This window comes from Channa argus, chromosome 18 (assembly GCF_033026475.1).
Source record: "Channa argus isolate prfri chromosome 18, Channa argus male v1.0, whole genome shotgun sequence".
NCBI lineage: Eukaryota > Metazoa > Chordata > Actinopteri > Anabantiformes > Channidae > Channa > Channa argus.
The window spans coordinates 6,249,512-6,268,941 of NC_090214.1; the positions used below are offsets into that span (position 1 = coordinate 6,249,512).

Here is a 19,430-nt window from a genome sequence, read left to right on the forward strand (position 1 = left end):
ACACGCCAAGAAGATGACATTAAAAATGTTTTTTTGTCTTTCAATAAGCCTTTTGTAAGATTGTGTGCAGCTCTAGAAAACATCATATGACCTACAAATGTAATCCCAGTGAACCCTGTAGTGACGGTGTAATTCCATTTGTTGTTTCCAAGGTCAAGAATGAACTCAACCCTTTGGTGAAATTCTTTTGCCAACACCAAAAAGAGGCTTTAAAAAAACAAATTTAAACATTTTGTGGGAAACCTTTGTTTTGGATTTACTCCAAGTAGATAAAACAAACGCACAGGCCTATTAATTTAAATCTCTACCTGATGACTCAGGGGGAATAATGAATGAACCAAGAAAATAATTGTCTCAAATGTGCAAATTTTATAAAAACGCAACCTGTCACCTCTGAACTTCATTATGATAAATTTTGGGTCCCGATGTGCAATCACTTAGAGAATAAATCACTGTGCTCATCTTCAAATCTACCTTTTCTTTTGTGTTTCTCTTCTGTTTCTTCTTCCTCTTTCCCAAAAATGTAATGTGGGGTCTCATGATTCCCTCTCCCCCCCTCTGGTGTAATGACGTGATGGTGGTGGTGGTGGTGGTGTTGGTAGTGGTAGTTGAAGTGTTGGTTGTGGTGGTGGTTGTGATGGTAAGCTACAAAGGAGCAACAAGTCACTACTCAATCTTTGCTGCTGTATCACAGATGATCTCAGGTTCTTTGAAACTATATGGCCACTACTACCACATCCATTGCTCTTTGCAGTATGTAGGTAATTTACTAAAAGGCCTTGTTCTGACCATAGAAACAACACTGTCATAATTCAACACTATTTTCAATGTCAAATTCATCTTTTCTAGTTCTTTTTTATTCCCCTTCATCCTTATTTTTTTCAATATTTCTTGTCCTTCAAGAAATACACCCCAAAAAATATGGATAGACGATTTAGCCTTATGCGCACATTTTATTTCAATTGACAAGCTGTCATGTTGCTGTAGACACATTTGTTGAACTTACGGTGAAAAGTTATCTACTGTACATTTATTCCCCTCTAAGCAGTCTGTGTATAGCTGCTGTAAATCCACTGGAACCTTGCCTGTACCTCTCTTTTCAATCTTTCTTTCCTTATCCCTTCCCTCCCTTTCCTCCCAATGCTCAGATTAGGTTGTGGTTTTGTGGCATGTGCCATGAACGTGTCCCCCAAAACTGTGGGGGACTGAACATCCCAGCTGTCAATTGGTTTTCCAAGTAAAACAACAAGGAGCATGTTATGTAAGGACAGCCACCACTACAACTGAAAGAGGTACCTTTGCTTTCAGCGTGTCTGTCCTCGCCATGCTCAGATGAAGTGGTTGTTTTGTGCCCATTGGTCTCATGTATGTGTTCGCCAGCCTTTTGGGAGACTGTAACCCCACAATTGTCATGAACAAAACATTACAGCAGGAGCATTTTATATATAAGGTTTTGACTCTGCTACCTAAATCCTAATCAAATCCTTATAATAAACAGTTTTTTATTAATTCAGATCTCCTGATGTTTTCATTTCTCACACATTAGCTACAGCATGCATCTTAAATAAAACATGTAATTCCAAATTTAGATTTAGCTGTAGTGTAAGTTTACTGACAAGGCCGTTAAGTTGCAGATAGAGATTCATTTATTTAGATACATTTCTGCTGTTTGCAGTTTATCGCAAGACATTTTTATCTACTGCATATTTACCAGCTAAACTATAGTATATCTACAAACTCCAACACTACATATAAAGCAGATACCTTTTCTTTCTTTATGCATCTCTTCCACATGTTCAGATGAGGTTGTTTTGTGGCCATGAGTGTCATGTTCATCAGACTTGTGGGAGGCTAAAAAAAAACCCTAACATTTTATGAATTGCCACATTTTTTTTCACTACTGGTAAACTACAGGACATGTTACTAAAAAGAATACTGTTACCACGACATATTGTACAAAATAGATACCTTTCCTTTCAGCTTTTCTCTCTTTATGCTCCTTTTCCTCTAGGTCAGATGAGGTTGTTGTTTGGTGGCCGTGAACCTCATGCAAATGCACCTCAGACTTGTGGGAGACTGACAGTTCCCATCAACGTAAGAAAAAAATACAAACATTTTTCAAGTAGCATTGTGTGCTGTGTTTGCTAGTCACTACATGTGTGTATAGCTAATATTACTGCCACCAGTACATATAAATCAGTTACCATCTTCCTCTGTTTCCTCTTCGTGCTGCGATAACGTTATTTTGTGGCCATGACCCTCATGTCCCTCAGACTTGTGGGAGACTGAATACAACAATTCTCATGAACATAACAACCAGAGACATCTTATTAGACTGAATGCTGTTTCCTCAGCAACCTAAACATGAAGCGCCAACACGTTAACGCTGGTAGCACATTCTGATGTAGCTCTATAACTTTAATTGACAGACTCTTATCTTGCCACTAAAGAATCAGTTTAAATGGGCAAGTTTAACTTGTTGGCAACTGCATAATGAAGTACAATATACATCTATCAGAGCACTGCCAACATTAGTTTACCAGAATGTATATAAAAATGTACCTTTCCTTTCTTTTTCCTTCTCCCTTTCCTCCCTGTGCTCAGATAACATTGTTATGTGGCCATGAATCTCACATACTTGTTCCTCAGGCTTGCGTGGGACTAAGATATCACAGATTCCATTGACATGTTATTTGCTTCCTTTTTCTTTATCCTTTTTTTTTTTTTTCTGAGCCAATTTTTCATTTCAAGTTGTCAGGAATGAAACTACAGTATGTAAAACTAAAAGAATGTCTACCATTACGTATAAAGAGCCGTCCTTTCAGTTTCCTTTTCATTATGCTGCTCTTCTGTGTCCAGATGAGGCTGTTGTTTTGTGGCCACGAGTCTCATGTCTGTGTTCATCCGACTTGTGGGAGACTGACACCCCAGGATTATCATTATCATTATGTAAATTGAATGTGCTTTTCTTTCTGTAGCCTTGATGTACAGGGCACAAATTGTCAATGTGAGTAGCTTAATTTATTAATTTGACAGTTTATCTAAAAAGGACTTAGTACTTTAGTGTTACACAATATGGATCATACGCAAATAATTTGAAAATAACATACAAGCTAATTTTTTCCAGACCAAATTTTTGACGACCAAGAATACTGTGTTTAACTAAAAGGAAACTGTCCCTGCTAGATGCAAAAGTGATACCTTTGCTTTCAGTTTGTGTCCCTTCATGCTCCTCTTCAGCATACTCAGATGAGCCTGTGGTTTTGTGGCCATGACCCTCACGTATGTGTCCTTCAGAACTGTGAGAGTCTGAAACACCATGATTGTCATTAAGACAAAACATTTCATAAACTAACTTTGTATTTCTGCTTTTTCCGTTATTTTTGGAAGCACATTTTTCAATATAAGCTGGATTTTTTTTCTTTATCGGCTGCATATTTGCTGCACTAAACTTCATATATAAAAAAGATACCTTTCCGTTTAGTGTCATTCCCTTTCTCCTCCCTCTTCTCCTCATGCTCAGATGAAGTGCTTTTGTGACCATGACTCTCATGTATGTGGCCTTCAAAACTGTGACTGAAGACTGAAATGACAATATTGTCATTGAAATAATGAGGCACTTTTTTTTTGTACATACAGTTGTAATGTTTTCTAGTTTCTAGGGGTCAGTTTTACACTGTAAACAGCCAAGTTTGGCTTGTTAAAAAAACATTGATTTGCTCCTTATTTGCGGCACCATAATTAGTGTAAACTACGGTGTGTAAATCTATGAGAACATGGATCCACTACTTCTACAACAGATACCTGTCTCCTCAGCATTTCCGTGTTTCTCCTCCTCCTCTCTTGCCTCCCCATGCTCAGATGCGTTTGTAGCTTTGTGGCCATGTTTCTCATGTATGTGTTTCTCTATATGATGGGGGACTGAAAGCACCACAGTTATGATTGCAATCACAAACAAATATTTATATATATTTCTTTTGTTCTGCTTTGAGTTGCCTGGTTTTACCAACTACTGCACATTTCCACTACTACAGGTAACTAGAGGTTAATTTTCTATTTATTTATCAAGGGCGATGCAAACGTATGCACCCATGGTTATGTTTCACACTGAAATGGCATCAAAGGGGATGCAAACCTGATTCTAAACTTTACATAATAACAATGCAAATTCAGCTGGTAGAAGTGTTCTTTGTGATGAAGGATCATTTGTACCAGCTGACTGAGCAATAAATATTACATTGATGAAAACAAATTCTTTGTTTCACTGTTTTTGCCACTTCAAAATAAGAGGATGCAAATTTTTGTACCCAACTATAACAACAGCCACCCTTCCTTTCAGTTTTTCTTCATGCTGACTTTCCCTTTTCCCGTCATGCTCAGGTGAGGTTATTGTTTTGTGGCAATGAGTCTCCCGTATGTGTCCCTCAGACCTTTGTGGGACTGATACACCAACTCATTAACATACAAACCAAAAAAAATTTTATGAAGTAAATTTGGTTTCACAAAAAAAAAAAAGTATCCTTGTAATACTGGACTTCAGTTTTATTAAATTAAATTATGATCCAACTATTTTGAGTTATTTACTGTATATACTACATTTAAAATGTTGGAAAATGTACAAGTGACTTCATAAGAGGCATTGGCAAATGCTCATTATAATACTGGAATAATATAGATGTATATATTAAATGACAACCTGTATCTCTAGGTCCAGCGATCACTTTCTGATGTTTCCAGTTTCTATTAAAACTGCCCAGGAAACCTCATGGTTTAGCTTGGTTAAATTTAGGTTACATTCTTAAAGAAAGTGTGCAAGAACATTGAGTCCCTCTGGGAATTTGTGATGTTGTGATCACAGCAATTAGTACGGCCAATCCTCTGTTAATCCTGCACGGCTTAGCAATTTGAAAAAAATTTAAATTTAAAAGTTGTGAAATCAGGCAACAATCACAAAAAGTTCCATGAAATCCTAACGGGGCTGAATATTGCTACCTCTACATCCACGAGATACCTTTCGTCTCAGCTTTTCTGTCTTTATGATCCTCCTGTTTCATTTCCTCCCTGTGCTCAGATGGGATTGTTGCTTTGTGGCCACGAGTGTCATGTATGTGATCCTCAGACTTGTGGGAAACTGAAATTTGTATTTGTAAGGAGTCAATATTACCAGAGCTGCAGCAAAGAATTAATGTTCAGTATATTTCCATTGCTGTAAGTTAACTAAAGTTAAGCTACTGTCAAAATTTAGAGGACACATCAGTTCTATACCTTTTGTCCAAGTTTTTCTTTTTGTACTTTCTTGCTCCTCAGGCTCAGATGAGGTTGTCTCTATATGCCCATGATGACTCTCATGTATGTGTCCCTCAAACATGTGGGGGACTGTCACACCACAATCATCATTAGTATTTACAAGGGGGGAAGTTGATGCAATGCAGCTGTGAGCTGGGTTCATCTGCAGTGCTACATACTGTAGTTTTTACTACTAAACTAAAATGTATAAACTACACTAGTACTACATTATAACAAGTACAAATACCTGTTTCTTTCTCCTCCTCTAATTCCTCTCCATGCTCTGTTAAAGCTGGTGTTTTGTGGCCATGGGTCTCATGTACATGTCCCTCAGACTTGTGGGAGACTGACAAAATACAATTGTGAAAGAAATGACAAGCAAATATTTTAATAAATATACGCTGTTTCTATTCTGTCGGGTGTGTTCCCCATCTCTCCCCCAATGACAGCTGGGATATGGTAGGCTCCAGCACTCCTGTGACCCTCAGCAGGATAAGCACATCTGATAATGGATGGATGGATGTGCTGTTTCTAATTTTAAGGGGACCAATCCTTGTTGGGAGTTGCCAATTTTAACTGTGCTTTACTGTACTTCTGCAGCATCCGGGTATCTAAGCTATTTAAATCTTTAGATACACTACTACACTATCTTCAGGATTTTGTTCCATCCTTTACTCTCTTTGCTCAGTTGTGCAGCTGCAGTTCTTGTATGTGAGAGGCTGACACACTACAATCATTGGTAGCATTTATATTTTTATGTATTGCGGCTGTTACTTGTTTTCAGCTTCGCTTGTAAGGTAAGTTTATATACTGCATACTGGATTTACTACTGTATCTCGAAAAGTAAACTGCACTAGTAGACTATTGCTACTACTACATGTACAACAGATACCTGTCCTTTTAGTGTGACTTTCTTTCTCCTCCTCTCCGTTTTCTTCCTGGACAGATGAAGCTGCTTTGTGTCCACGAGTCTCATGTACATGTCCCTCAGACTTGTGGGAGACTGACACAACACAGTTGAGGTTTAAATACAAATATTTTTGACAATATTTTTGATACAATTTTAAGAAGTCCAGGTTCTGCTGTGATTTGCCAGTTTAAACTGTGGTTTATTAGGCCTCTGCAACACCAAGCCAAAGTTTTGTAAATGATCCTACACTTAAGATGTAGCTGTCTCTTCAAGTCCTCTTCCTCATCCCTGTCTTCCCCATGCTCCTCATAAGAGGTGTTGGGTTTTGTGGCCGTGAATCTCATATGTGAGACACTGACACACTACAAACATTTATACACGTAGGAAGCAAAAGCCCGACAAAGTTCTGCTGGTTCCGTTTTTTTTTTGTTTTTGCTTGAAGTTGCTAAGTTTAACTCATGGAAGTTATTTCCACCACTACTACTCACTACAGTGCTACAGTCACCACTGCAGTACATACAAATAATCTTTCTTTTCCTCCCGTCAGAAGTTCTGTGGTTAAGAGTCACATGTTTTCTCAGCCTTATGAGAGACTGAAACACCACAATGTGGATTGCTTAGGCTTTTTTTTCTCAGCAACCTAAACAATAAATAAACATCCTACCCATCTTCTGCTCTTGAGTTTCAGTCAGAAGATCCCAGTCTTCACCATGAACTTTCAAGTTTCCCTCATAGTAAAGGTCTGTCTCTCGCTTAGTTGCAGAACCATAAATAAACGATGGTATAAATCTACAGGCTTATTCTATGCTACTACAACATTTAAAAGAAATACCTGTCTGTTCAGTTATTCTCTCCTTTTCCTCCCTTTTCTCTGAGCGCACAGATGAGGTTGTTTTGTGGCTGTGGGTCTCACGTACATGCTCCTCAGACTCGTGGGAGACTGAAACACCGCAGTTGTCGTTGTCATGACAAGCAAAAATATGTTGCGTTTTATAAGATTGGTGCTGCCACGTCTAAATTACATACAGTACCTTTATTTTCAGCCTGTCTTTCCTGCTCCTCCCTTTCCTCTCCATACTCAGATGAGCTTGATTTAGGGCCATGGGTCTCATGTATGTGTCCCTCAGACAAATGGGAGACTGACACACCATAATCATTATTAACAAGCAGGAAAAAAAAAACTTTGTTAGAGGTATTTTGTATGTTTTTTTTCCTCAGCAGCCTCAACAGTTGGAACATTATAATTAGGTGGATCCTGCAGTGGGTAAAGATTACTGATATCGTCTGGCTTTCTTTCCCTTCTTCCTCTGAGACCTTGTTTTCCTATTCTCTTCCTTTCGCTCTGTGTCAGATAGTGGATTGCCCCATCAGGGGCCTCAGCCCTGGGCTTGGGAAAAACCTGTGAGAGTCAGAGAGGCTTGAGAAACTCCTTCATCACTACTCTTTCCCTCGGGGTATGAAGGAAATGACATGAACTTTTATCTGAATGTCATGAACATTTTCTTTCTGCTACTTGTTCCCAACTTTCCATATATTTCTTTGTTTCTTACCATAATATTGAACAAGGATTTTGGCTGCTGTTTCTCCAAATATGAATATTCATAAGCTGCTATAGTCTGTAGTTGATAACAGTGACTTTCTTCTCATGGGTCTCATGTACAGTAATGTGCTACACACATTTCATATCAATATAAATACTAGAAACAACTTTCCACACACAACCTGCTTTTACTGCATTTTTAATTATCTCTTGCCCAAGTGTTTTTCTTTGCTTTCTTCTTTTCTTTGCATGTTCTACTTTCCCAGAGGGGCTTTATATGATTCCCAGGATCCTCTGCTTCAAGTTTTTAGGGCTAAAGTGAGCGTGAGTTAAAGAAGATGAGATCTGAAAGTCCTCTTCCTTATACATTTACTGCAAATGGGCACTATTTTATAAATTAAAACACTTCAATCCTCCCCACAGAGATGACTATTACTAAATACCGATAACCAATAGCATAAAGTGACCACACCGTGCACGTCATTGAGAGACTGCTGATCACCAGACCACCAGATAATACAGTGCATTACACACTTCCATCTGTTTCCCCTTGAGGTGTTTTTGCACAGGCGATGTGCATCTCCGCTTGTGCTTCTTAGAGGTGCATCCTGCAACCATCCTGCCCCCTGCAGAGTGTCCCGCCTTAGGCTATCCCCCACTCACTCGTTCCCCTTCATCCCTCCCCCTCCCCGGGGCTACAGTGAGACAGGACGCCAGCAGCTGTTCTCACAGCGCCCTGTACCATTTCACACAACTGGCGTCATGCCATCATTACATCTCATCAAAGCAACCCCGCTCTACATCCTCTCCTGTCCAACTCTGGCCCCAATAGACCCACTCTCCCACACATCTGTCACGGCTACACACACACACACACACACACACACACACACACACACACACACACACACACACACACATGCATACACATGCTGACTGCAAAAACTCTCTTGTGGCAGAATTCTGAATAATAGTTGTTTCAAAGGCTGATGTAGCACAGCAGTGAGCATAAATGCATTTAATCTCAGCCTTGGAGGTAGAAATGATTCGCACTATTCTTGGCATTAATCTCAATCAGGTCAGCCTGAAATGTCTGACATCAGACTCTGGCAGCCTGAGCTTTCGGGGGTTCCCACTGTCTTTACACTGCCTGAGACAAGGGTGTGTGTGTGTGTGTGTGAGAGAGAGAGGGGGAGAGAGAGTGTGCTGGGCTTAGTAAACCATGACAGTGATGGAAGGCTTCATCTGTTCCTACATTGGCATTTTGACATGATTCCAAAACCAACAGAGAATGAGCTCAATCAACATGGTATTGTTTAATTTGTTTTTTTATTTTGACAAAGTATATATTAATTCTTTGGCCCCACAGCATAAAACGAGGAATGTGCCCAAAATAACCCTCAAAACTCTCCGAACTCTCCAAACTTCCGTTTGCCTCTTTGTGACTTTTTGTGACTCTAATCCTGTGGCTGCTGCCTCCACAGTCCTCACAATGTCTCTGAATGATGCAAAGACAATCTCGAGTGAACTCAGACTTTCACCTCCACTGCCACCTTTCACACAGCCTCCTGTTTCATTCTCCACCCTCAAAAACTGCCGCTCACTCACTCAGCCACATTAACAAGGTTTCGCTGTCACTATCAAAATTGAATAAGGGCCTTCAACATGCAATATGATGCTGAGTAGCATAAAATGATGATAGCTTGTATATAAGAGCATGTTAGTGACTTTCACCTCCTGTAAATTGTCCATTTTAGAAAATGTCCACCTAACGCTGGCTAGAATGAAAATGATCTCCTGATTCCAAATTTGATTATGCTATTTTCTGGGAGCCTCTACATTACTCTATATCTAATGTCATCTAGAACTATGGGTGTGCCTTACCTCCTCTTTCACTGTGCCTTGTCTCTGAGTGTTTTTCCTCTGCATCCAACAGGCTTGTCTGATGGTCAACCTCAGCTAAGAGGTGGAGGATGGACTCTAATGTGACCGGATGATGATCATCATCATCATCATCATCATGGTCAACTGCTGAATGGTGTGGGGACTCCTTTGGCACTGTGTGAAACAGTTGCGAGTGTTCGGGGATCGTTTCTGACGGTGCATACTCCCCGGGTGTTAGGGAAACTCTATGCTTTTCTGACGGAGAGGATCCTGAGGGAGGGAAAACCTCAGTTATTACAGGAAGTGTGTCAGATCCTCCCACGGGTACCAGTGGAGGCTTAAACAAAGTGCTGCTGGGTAACACGTTGTCTGTTAGTGGGGCTGAGCTCTCTGTAACTCTGGTTTCTGCTGGTGGAACTCTGGTGTCTAGTGCATCAGTTGCATGAGGACAGAGAATGTAAATGCAATGAGGAATAAGCCGGATAAGACATTAGCATAAGAGATGCTGCCTCAGATTGTTTATCCAAAGAAAGCCTAGCTTTCCTCTTTTTTTCCCCTTCAAATGTACATATATACACACACAGGCATGCACGTTCACACACACACAGAAGTGAGAACACAAAATGAAAGTGTGATTTCACACTGCTGAGATAGGGTAAACTCAAAAGCTGTTCGAGCACCCTTTCAGTGCCGGGATATCTTATCTTTTTTTTCTCTCTGCAAAACACAGTGACTGTTAAAGGTGTGACTATTGTTAATATGGTTGTAAAATAAAATCACACAGCGTTTGTCAAAGTGTATTACTCTGATTTACACTTCCAAGGTTGCGTATGGACGTGTGCATATGTGTTTGCACATACTCTGTTTTGTCATCTGTAAATCTGAGAGATGACACGAACACTGACAAATAATGGAAATGTACATTTGGCGCCTCACAGCACCAATGAACCAATTACCGATGTTTAAATATAGCACGGAGCAGTGGCACAATATGAACCTTTGGTATAAATTTTCTTTGTTAAGCTATGACAGTAGAACAGTTTATTCATCTCATTGTTTCCTCCTAATGTGAATCTAAAATTATTTGTTGGCCCCATTGTCTCAACAGACTCAACAGTTTGAACATCAACAAGACCAAAGGAATGTTCTTTTCTAAAGTCAATAAAAAAAAGATTCTCCTCAGGGAAAAAACGATTAAAGTAGTTAACTGACTTCAATTGTCTTGGTATTTATTTCAGATCTACATCTAAACTTTAGAAAACACTGTAAAAATACTCAAAACCATTAAATACAATTTGCCAAACTTTTGAAAAATTTGAAACAGCTGGACTGTGGATGCGGCTAAGACATTAAATCATTACTCTTTGTACAAACAAACTCTAAAAAGTATTTGGACAAAATAACAATGCAATCCCATCACTAGAATACTGAAGAAACATCATCTTTTTAAGAATTTAAGATTACAGTATATTTAAATTTGTGTCTTGTGTATATCCTGTGTATGAGATTACACTGTAAACTTTGCTTTGTACTGCCTTTGGACAGTCAGCATTCTCTGAAAAAGCTAGGACTCGGTGGAACGTCCTACCAAAACCTAAAGAAGTGCAGTTCTTTTGACATTTAAAGAGCCAAAATAAAAGAGTTGTTAAAGGACTCCCATCTCTTAAGCCACTGTTGAGGGTTATTTCTATTCACATTCAGAAGATATTGTATCAGTAATGCTAGACATCGAGACTTTTAAATGCCTGGCTCAATCATCATAACCTGAGCCTGATTACAGACCAACCCAACAGACCGAGTGTCTGAACTGAACCCGGGTGTTGGGAGACCACTAAAAGACATAAACAAAGGTATTATGAGAGGAACTCATGGAGAGCTGTGATTGGTTGAGTATTAATGTGTAATCTTTCCTATCTTTCAGCCAAGACAAAGCAAGAATTTATGACTCTGTAATCTTCACACTATATGAAAAAATACGTTAAGGCTGCATTGTAACACCACAGCAGCCACAAAACACTGATGCTTTCAGAAGGAATGTCAAAAATCTCATTCCATATCCAAACATCTGTATAAAACATTTGATCTAAATCCTTGTCCTCCATGGTTTTCATTAGACATTTGGAAATCATCTCAGGCTATCAGGGGATTCGGGGTTCAGGGTTTTTGTGAGCTCTAATTCATTAAAAGCAGGAGTTTGCATAATTTACGTACGTATACAGCGTTCTATTCTAGTAGCAATCATGGCTAAATTAAACTGTGTGGAGCAAGGTTCATACTACCTAGTTTACGAGTGCCTACCTTCTCTTGTATATGAATGAGAGTTTTGAGGGCTGAAAAGTGAGTTTCCAAAGCCAGAAACGAAGGCAAGAGACTCTGCATGTAGTTAGAAGAAAGGGGGAAAAAAAAAAAAAAGCAGGGGGCAAGGTCTTAGTGTCATTTCAAGACAGGCGACAGCACCATCATTCTCTCTCAAGCAATGCATAAACAATATAAGCTGATTCATTACATAATCTTCCAACGTGTGCCTGTCTGTCTGTACACATGGAGTCACTAACTGTCCCATGACACGACTCTGTGGCACACAGTCAAACACACACACGCAGCATAAGTGAGCATATGGTGTTCGTTCATGTGCGATCCCTGCTCAGAAACGCTTGTAGGTGACTTCCACGCCATTGCGTTTGCACTTAATTAGATCTTTGGTCAGTCATATTAATAAAGCGGGAGAAATCCTAACATTAATGCCTAATGCCACCTGTCACTCTTAGCATTTTTATCCTTTATTATCCGTGGCAGACATTGATTTGGCTCCACACTAATGAAGCCATTGTGATTCAGGATCAGTTAGTGTTTGCCAGAACTCCTAATGGTGGCGGATGACTGGGTGCATGGAAAATATTAATATGTAATATGATTTTCCAGACATGATCCAATCTCTGTGTCTAAGGCCAAGTTCATTCTCAGTACAAATACATGAATTTCAGTAAAGGGGAGTGAGATGAGGGTGGTGCACAGATAGGGATGTAGTTGAGCTACACATCACCAGTGTGTGTGTGAGGTTGTGTGCACTTCTCAGAGTGTGTGACTGTGTGTATCCCCTAGTACTGTATTAAGTCTCTACTACAAGCCTGGAATATGATTTTGAATAAAAAGATGATGTAGAATCAGATGGGGTCATGGTGGCTGTTCAACTGGGTTTTAGGATTTGGTTTCTCTGACCTTCCCTCCTCCCCTGCCAAACGCCCAGCTGACCAATGGGCTGCAAGCTCAGGGGATCAGACTCTCTTGCCAGTAGATCTCTCGCCAGTAATCTCCATCTAAGCACGCTCCCTGAGTAAACTGGGGCAGGGGCGTAACAAAAGCTGCAACTACTGTATTATGACATGCTGTCCAAACCATCAGTATGCTGTAATGTTTATGAAGAATCTGCTTGGGCAACAGGCTACAGTCAAAAGCTTTTGATAGATCTAAATATTACATTACACAATAAATACCAAAGCTTTTTCATTTGCATGTTCATATTCCTGGAAAAGACAATTTATATATTTATTATATAAACAACATTTCTGTTCTGTAGGCCATACATAAATGTAACCTTTTCCTTTACAAGATCTTAAAATAACATGCAGCCTTTGAACAAACCTTTAAATGCAGAGAGAGTCCGTAATGGAAACCAAAATTACAGGATATATTTAGGTTATATTAAACAAGATAACTGAGGTCATAATGTGATCTAGCTACTAATGTCACAGCACCTGTAGCAACATGATAATGTGTGTGTGTGTGTGTGTATGTTTGTGTGTCTGCCAACAGTAGTGGGGGCCACTCTGAAAATGGGACCTAAGACCTCAGATCTATGGGAGGAAAAGGACAGGATGAAGATGATTTATGGGTCTCACTGAACTGCACCATATGCGCACCATAAATCTACACACACGCGCACACACAAACATGCACACACACATATACCAAAGGGTTTACTCACATCAGGGTCAAGTTTGAGATAAATGTCTCTAGGGTTTCTAGGAATTCAACTGTATAGTGGTATGATCTTAATTTTTGTTCCCCCCTAAGTGCAGCTGAGGCTCTGTTAACCTTATTTTAAATCTCTGGAAAGCCCCAAAAAATTATTTAATTTTGCATGCACAGTATGTTGATGAATTAAACGTAGTAAATATTTTCCCCGAATAAAAAGAAGCTATAATGTACAGTACATCTGATTAAAACATGAAATCTGACATTAAGGATTCAAGTTACAATGATTATCCTACGACGTCTGTTTGTTGATAACCAACATTTTTGCAATCAAATCTTTCATATCTCTGTTATTCTTACTTTTCTAATATAGTTTAGGTTTTAAGCATCAAATCCTGAATTGCTTTTATGAAAACCAACTATTAATTGTTTGATCCAACACACAACTGAAGTTTGTTATTAATGAAAATAATAGTTGGTTGCAGTAAATACTGAAATGATGACAATATTATCGTAAACAAGATGTGCGATGTTTGTGTCGTTCACAGCAAGGTTTAAAAAGATTAAGAGAACTGTAGTTCGGCTTTTGTCAGCCTTTGCTAAATCACAGCTAATCAGTGAATTCTTTGAGCTCCCTACTGATGTCAGACAAACAACAAAAGTGCTGTGGTGTTCAACAAACACTGCTAATGGATTTCCTTCAGACATAAACGAAAAATCTCTGACGACATCACAGCGGTGATGTCGACCCATGGCCTGAGTGCCTTTCTGGTGGAACACGAGAGGTCTGCTGCCTACCAAGATGGCAGGTTTAAATTTAGCATAAGGGTGAGTCGGGGTTTCAGGACCACTTTACTGTACAGTACGTTCAAGCGTCTGACAGAATCTGTTCCCATCAGTCGTGGGTTGCTTAAAATTGATCAGTCAGAACAAATAAAGTCTGACTGTCCGTACAGCTTGACGCACACAGATCTGACTTTAATGTCACAGATGTATAAGGCCAAGGAAACAACCACTGTACATTTTAGGACCTCCAGTAAGTTGCAGGATGAATTATGTATGAATTGAGAGACACAAACACACAACGCTTGTCAGCATCTAGAAGCACATCCACAGGCACGTACATTTGATTTGTCACAAGTGTGTAGTAAGTCCACACACATCTGATTGTCTGTGACCTGTGGTAGAAGAAATACCCAGATACTTTAGTCTTTGTACAAACACACCAGTACAGGGTGAAAGTAAATATGTGGTAACTGCTAAATGTGCTTTAGTATTTAGTATTATGCAGAATGGCCCCAGTCTTATTATATATTGTTAAATTATTATTTTACTACCTGTGCCGTCACCTGAAAGCAGTATTTCGATTTAGTTGCTCATGGTGGAACTGCAACTACTATACAGCAAATAAAAACAACAAAGTTTTAAATTAATATTAAAATTAGTCTTTGCTAACTAAAAAACTTTTATATTAACTTTTATATTAATAAAAGTTTGGGAATTATGAAAAGACCAAACATTTGTAAAATGATGTCAACACTATGGTATTTTTTTCAATTGGTCACACAAAAATGAACAGGTAAGTCATTTCTGCATTATGTACATACATTAATCTACTAAAAAGTCAAGGAAATCCATCGGAGTGCAAAGTACAATGTTTCCCTGTGAAATGTAGTTTAGTGGAAGCTACAGCTAATCTAAATTTACTGCACACCTTCTTGAGGGGCTCCAAAGTGCTGATGGTTAACAGCTGGGGACAGTTCAGCTTCCGAGATGGTTGTAGGACTCGCTGCTTTTCCCTCAGGTCCACCCGCGCTTTCAGATTCCCCCTGTGTTTCACCTTCATCCTCACTTTCACTGTCACTCTCTGAATCACCTTTAGCTTCAGGAGAAGTAAATGTCTCAGATCAAGTTCATGCTGTCACTATTCAGCAACACGTGTAGAAATCTTGGTTAACAAACAAAAAACTGAATCTGGGGAAACCTGAGACGGAGCCGCTAAACTGTATTCAGCCCATTTACAAACATCATTGTTTTCTTTGATAAATTATGCACATTATTGTTCCAGATAAGCACACAGTAGTACCTAATTGTGTGAGAGACCTTATAGAAGCAGACTTCTGCAGTGCAGTCCAATTGCTCAGTCTATCCATGCATCAGCCTTTTACTGTTGGGCCATGTGGAGAAAAGCCCAGTGCTGTCAGGGTTGATGTTGCCACTTTGCCGATCGTTTCTGTCTAACAGCTCGGAGGCTGAGAGCCTCTCCACAGAGAGAATCCCTAATCAAATTCCCTTTTATTCCTGTCTCCCCGAGCTCCTCACCCGGAATCACACTGCATTACAACACACTAACATATGCTCACATTATTCTCTCCCCCCCCCTTTTTTCTGTCTATTTTCTCTTTTTTTTTTAATATCTTTGCTTTGCCATCCACCACCCATTCTCACTCAACCCTCTTCAAATCCCAATTTTAATCCATCAAAACCACTGTCTTCAGTCTGTGTGAGAGTAACAGAACTGTGGAATAATTCCTCCTGTGCAGGTTAGTGCGATGCGTGGTGATGAAAAGACATGGCGACAGAGAGGCCTATTAATAATGAAGCACACAGGGCCCAAGCTGCAGAACTGAGAGAAGAGACAGTGGAAAAGGAAAACGACTGACTTGAGAGCCAGCTGAACATCACAGCAGAGAGGGGGAGTTTAGGAGACACACAGAAGCTGAGGTATGGGGTTAAAACTTAAATTTCAAGGGAGAGAGGCAAGACAGGAAGAGAGTGGGGATACCACTTCTGCTTTGCTCTGCATTATTACTTACTAGAACCGGAGGGTGAACCAGCAATTGTACCTGAAAGAGAAGGAAAAAAAGAAAGAGAAGATGAGAACTTGTTTATTTATGCATTCAGTTTGCCTAAAGACTTGACTCTGCCTCATTCATCAGACTCAGGTGGCAGAGAGAGCTTAAGAGCTATTCTGCAAAATCAGGGCTTGTTGTAGAGCACGTCTCCACGTCCCGGAGTTATTACGGTCTGCGCCGCCTCCCCTTACGTACCTGTTGCTCCTCCACCAAAACCCTCGCATTCAGAGCTCCTCATCATATATGTATGTTTTAAGAGAGCGTTACTGCTTCGCTTGAATCAAAACTTTTAGCCCTCCTTGCATATTTTCCCTGGTTGTTATTTATAGTTAGCTTAACTTGCCGTGCATGTTGCGATCTGTAGAGACCAAACTGTTCCACGGGCCGTCGCCATTTTAACCGAGCATGTTGCAAACATTTAAATTTTTAAATTTCACTAATGGGATTTGGGAGTTTAAAAGGGTGGCGATGGGATCGGAAGGTGTGTGCCAGTGCCATTAGAAGTGGGTTGGAAACAACAGCGAGATAAAATAGGGCTGACAATAGAGCCTTTCACTGCAGTGTGTGCAGGTACAGGTGTTTCTCTTTGTGTGTCTCTTTCAGTGCATGTGTGTCTCTGTTTTGTTTGAAAGGAAAAAACTAGGGAGGGGTTGCCCTAGATTATTATTTTATCATAGCAAGCTACTGTAGCTGGCTATGCTCTCCAAGTGGATTTCCCCCAATGCACTGCCTTTCTGTTACACAGCTCTGATCTGTTCTCTGCAGTGAGGTGATGAGAACTCGGAGACCTCAGTCTCTCCTAACTTCTCCTTTATTTCCAACTTGCTCCCCTGTTCCTGCTTTTCATTAAGGACCACAGAGTAATAGGGAGAAAAAATAAATTGATTCATCACCCCTGGTTAAAAATATACTGAGCCACAGGACATTCCGTTCTTTACAGTGGTACTATTGACAATGAAAACAACAACTTTGACTTTGTGAGAGCATAAAATTATTTGCTCCCGTGTTGCGATCATTGCAGTTTCCCTGTCTCATGGCACCTATTTCCCACTGTTCCATTTATTGGACCAGTTTACAGGTCTGCAGAGAGTCAGATTTATTCTCTTTCTTTACTCTCTAGCTTGCAAACATCACCTAACAGGCCTCTGGACACCAGGGTCCTGGAGCAGTAATCCAACATCAGCTAACATGGCCCCATGCAAGCATATAGTTTGCATAAAGAGAAATAACCAGCAAGCTTGTTAAATTAAATCTCCTGAATCGGCTACGAACAAATCAATTTGTTTTATATTAGCAGGAATTGAATGAGAAAAAGCCACTGTACACTTGCGTAGCACCAAACACTGCATGGTCAGATTTAGCAATCGCTTTCAGTTTTACTGGTTGTTAGTCGACTAGGTCAACATTTAGGGAAGAATTCCTATTAAATTAGTGATACAACCAGCAGCTGTTAGTCATAGTTTAATACAAAGACTGGACCCTGACAATAAAATAATCCACCTACCAGCACCTTGGAAGTTCACTAATTAACACATTATATCTCATTGGTTTAATTTGTACAAAAACCAGAGTGTTAAAACAAGTATTTACTGCCATGTCTTGGTTCTAAGCAGTTGCTAGACAACCGGCCAGAGGCCTCAGGATGTAAAGAGATAAAACATGTTAATTACTAAGCTTTAGAGGTGTTGGCAGGCACATTTAGTTACATTTTGACAGCCAAGGCAAGTACTTTCCCCATTTCCAGTCTTTATGCTAAGCTAAGCTAATTAACACACTACATCAGAGAGCTGGTTAACACAGAGTAATGCCCCTGTGTTGTACTACAAAATATTTAGCTATTAGATCATAGATCAGTAGTCATATCCATGTGCATCATACAGTAAATCAAGCTGATTGACAACTGAGTCAGCAGTATTGTTTTTAACTGTGAGTGTGAGTAGGAACAGAAACTCGTTCTGGGCACGTACAGGTGTTGGGGGTTCCATTAGGTGCTGGCAGGTAGGAACCAGCCTTCCAGGACCTGGCTTTGAAGCCTTTCCTGCATCGCTGGCAGTCCTGACCAGTGGTGTTGTGTTCACACTGGCACTGGAGGTTCCCATCCTGCAGCAGGCACTGGGAAGCGTGGAGGTTGCACTTACACCTTGAAAGAAAAGAAAAACAGACAGTTCAGGCACATGAGATGAGTTGTACACAACTGAGGTGTGTGAAGGAGAGAGTGCGACCCAGTGATTCCACATCAAGCAGCAAGTGAAAGTTGTAATCACACACTGATTGTAAGTGTTGTTCTAATAAGGCTTGATGTTGTAGGAGCATTTTTACACCTGGGAATAAAAACACACGTGGACGTGATGATTATAAGAAAAACTTAAAAAAGAAAGAAGAAAGTATTAGTACATTTCTTTATACCTCTGTGGTTGTGCCTTCATACTTTACGGTATGTGTGGTATAATGAGAAGCGTTGATGAAAATTTGCAAGAAGCAAAACTGAGACTTGAAATACAATTTGCAGTGCAATGGCTTTAAAATGAATTGTTTAAACATAGATTTAAAGAAATACCAAAGTTACTAGGTCAGTTTTACTGTATCAAACAGCATTTTTCTGTAACAAATTCAGATTCGGGCAAAGCCAATTTCTATTTTGATGTAGGTTTGTGCAGTTCAGTTGCCAATCTCTCTGATTTTGCACCATTTGATTTCACTACCAGTTGGACGGTTCACCATAAATGGATTAAAGTAACAAAATCAACACTCAGTCGTGTAATCTGCATTGTGAAGTAAGATAAGCAGGAGATGTCTTGCTTGTGTTGTATTGAGCATTTTCATCATTTACTGACAGTTTTTATACAAAGCCATTAGCAGAGTTATTGAGAAATTAATAAGATGATTAATTCATCACAACACTACTAATTAGGTTCAGTCCTAACCAAATGTTGTTAAGGTCATTCAATATATTTCACAACTAATATATAAGTAGATTTGT

The 19,430-nt window shown here is 39.7% G+C and overlaps 1 protein-coding gene across 10 annotated transcripts in view; it reads right to left on the reverse strand.

Annotated features, from left to right (window-relative positions):
* Positions 1-19,430, reverse strand: part of ntng2b (netrin g2b) — a 57,344-nt gene that overhangs the window by 7,810 nt on the left and 30,104 nt on the right. For 5 of the 10 annotated variants that reach the window (XM_067484034.1, XM_067484031.1, XM_067484035.1 and 2 more), the window contains exons 4-19: positions 18,418-18,590; positions 16,412-16,441; positions 15,310-15,477; positions 9,621-9,890; positions 7,228-7,335; positions 7,029-7,136; positions 6,179-6,289; positions 5,534-5,632; positions 3,805-3,921; positions 3,473-3,583; positions 3,202-3,309; positions 2,205-2,285; positions 1,969-2,076; positions 1,765-1,851; positions 1,297-1,392; positions 475-645 (exon numbers count right to left, since the gene is read on the reverse strand). In XM_067484034.1, coding sequence (XP_067340135.1) covers positions 475-645; positions 1,297-1,392; positions 1,765-1,851; positions 1,969-2,076; positions 2,205-2,285; positions 3,202-3,309; positions 3,473-3,583; positions 3,805-3,921; positions 5,534-5,632; positions 6,179-6,289; positions 7,029-7,136; positions 7,228-7,335; positions 9,621-9,890; positions 15,310-15,477; positions 16,412-16,441; positions 18,418-18,590 — 1,946 coding nt within the window. The remainder of the gene's footprint in view (positions 1-474; positions 646-1,296; positions 1,393-1,764; positions 1,852-1,968; positions 2,077-2,204; positions 2,286-3,201; positions 3,310-3,472; positions 3,584-3,804; positions 3,922-5,533; positions 5,633-6,178; positions 6,290-7,028; positions 7,137-7,227; positions 7,336-9,620; positions 9,891-15,309; positions 15,478-16,411; positions 16,442-18,417; positions 18,591-19,430) is intronic. The other 5 variants (XM_067484036.1, XM_067484037.1, XM_067484038.1 and 2 more) reach the window with 5 other exon arrangements.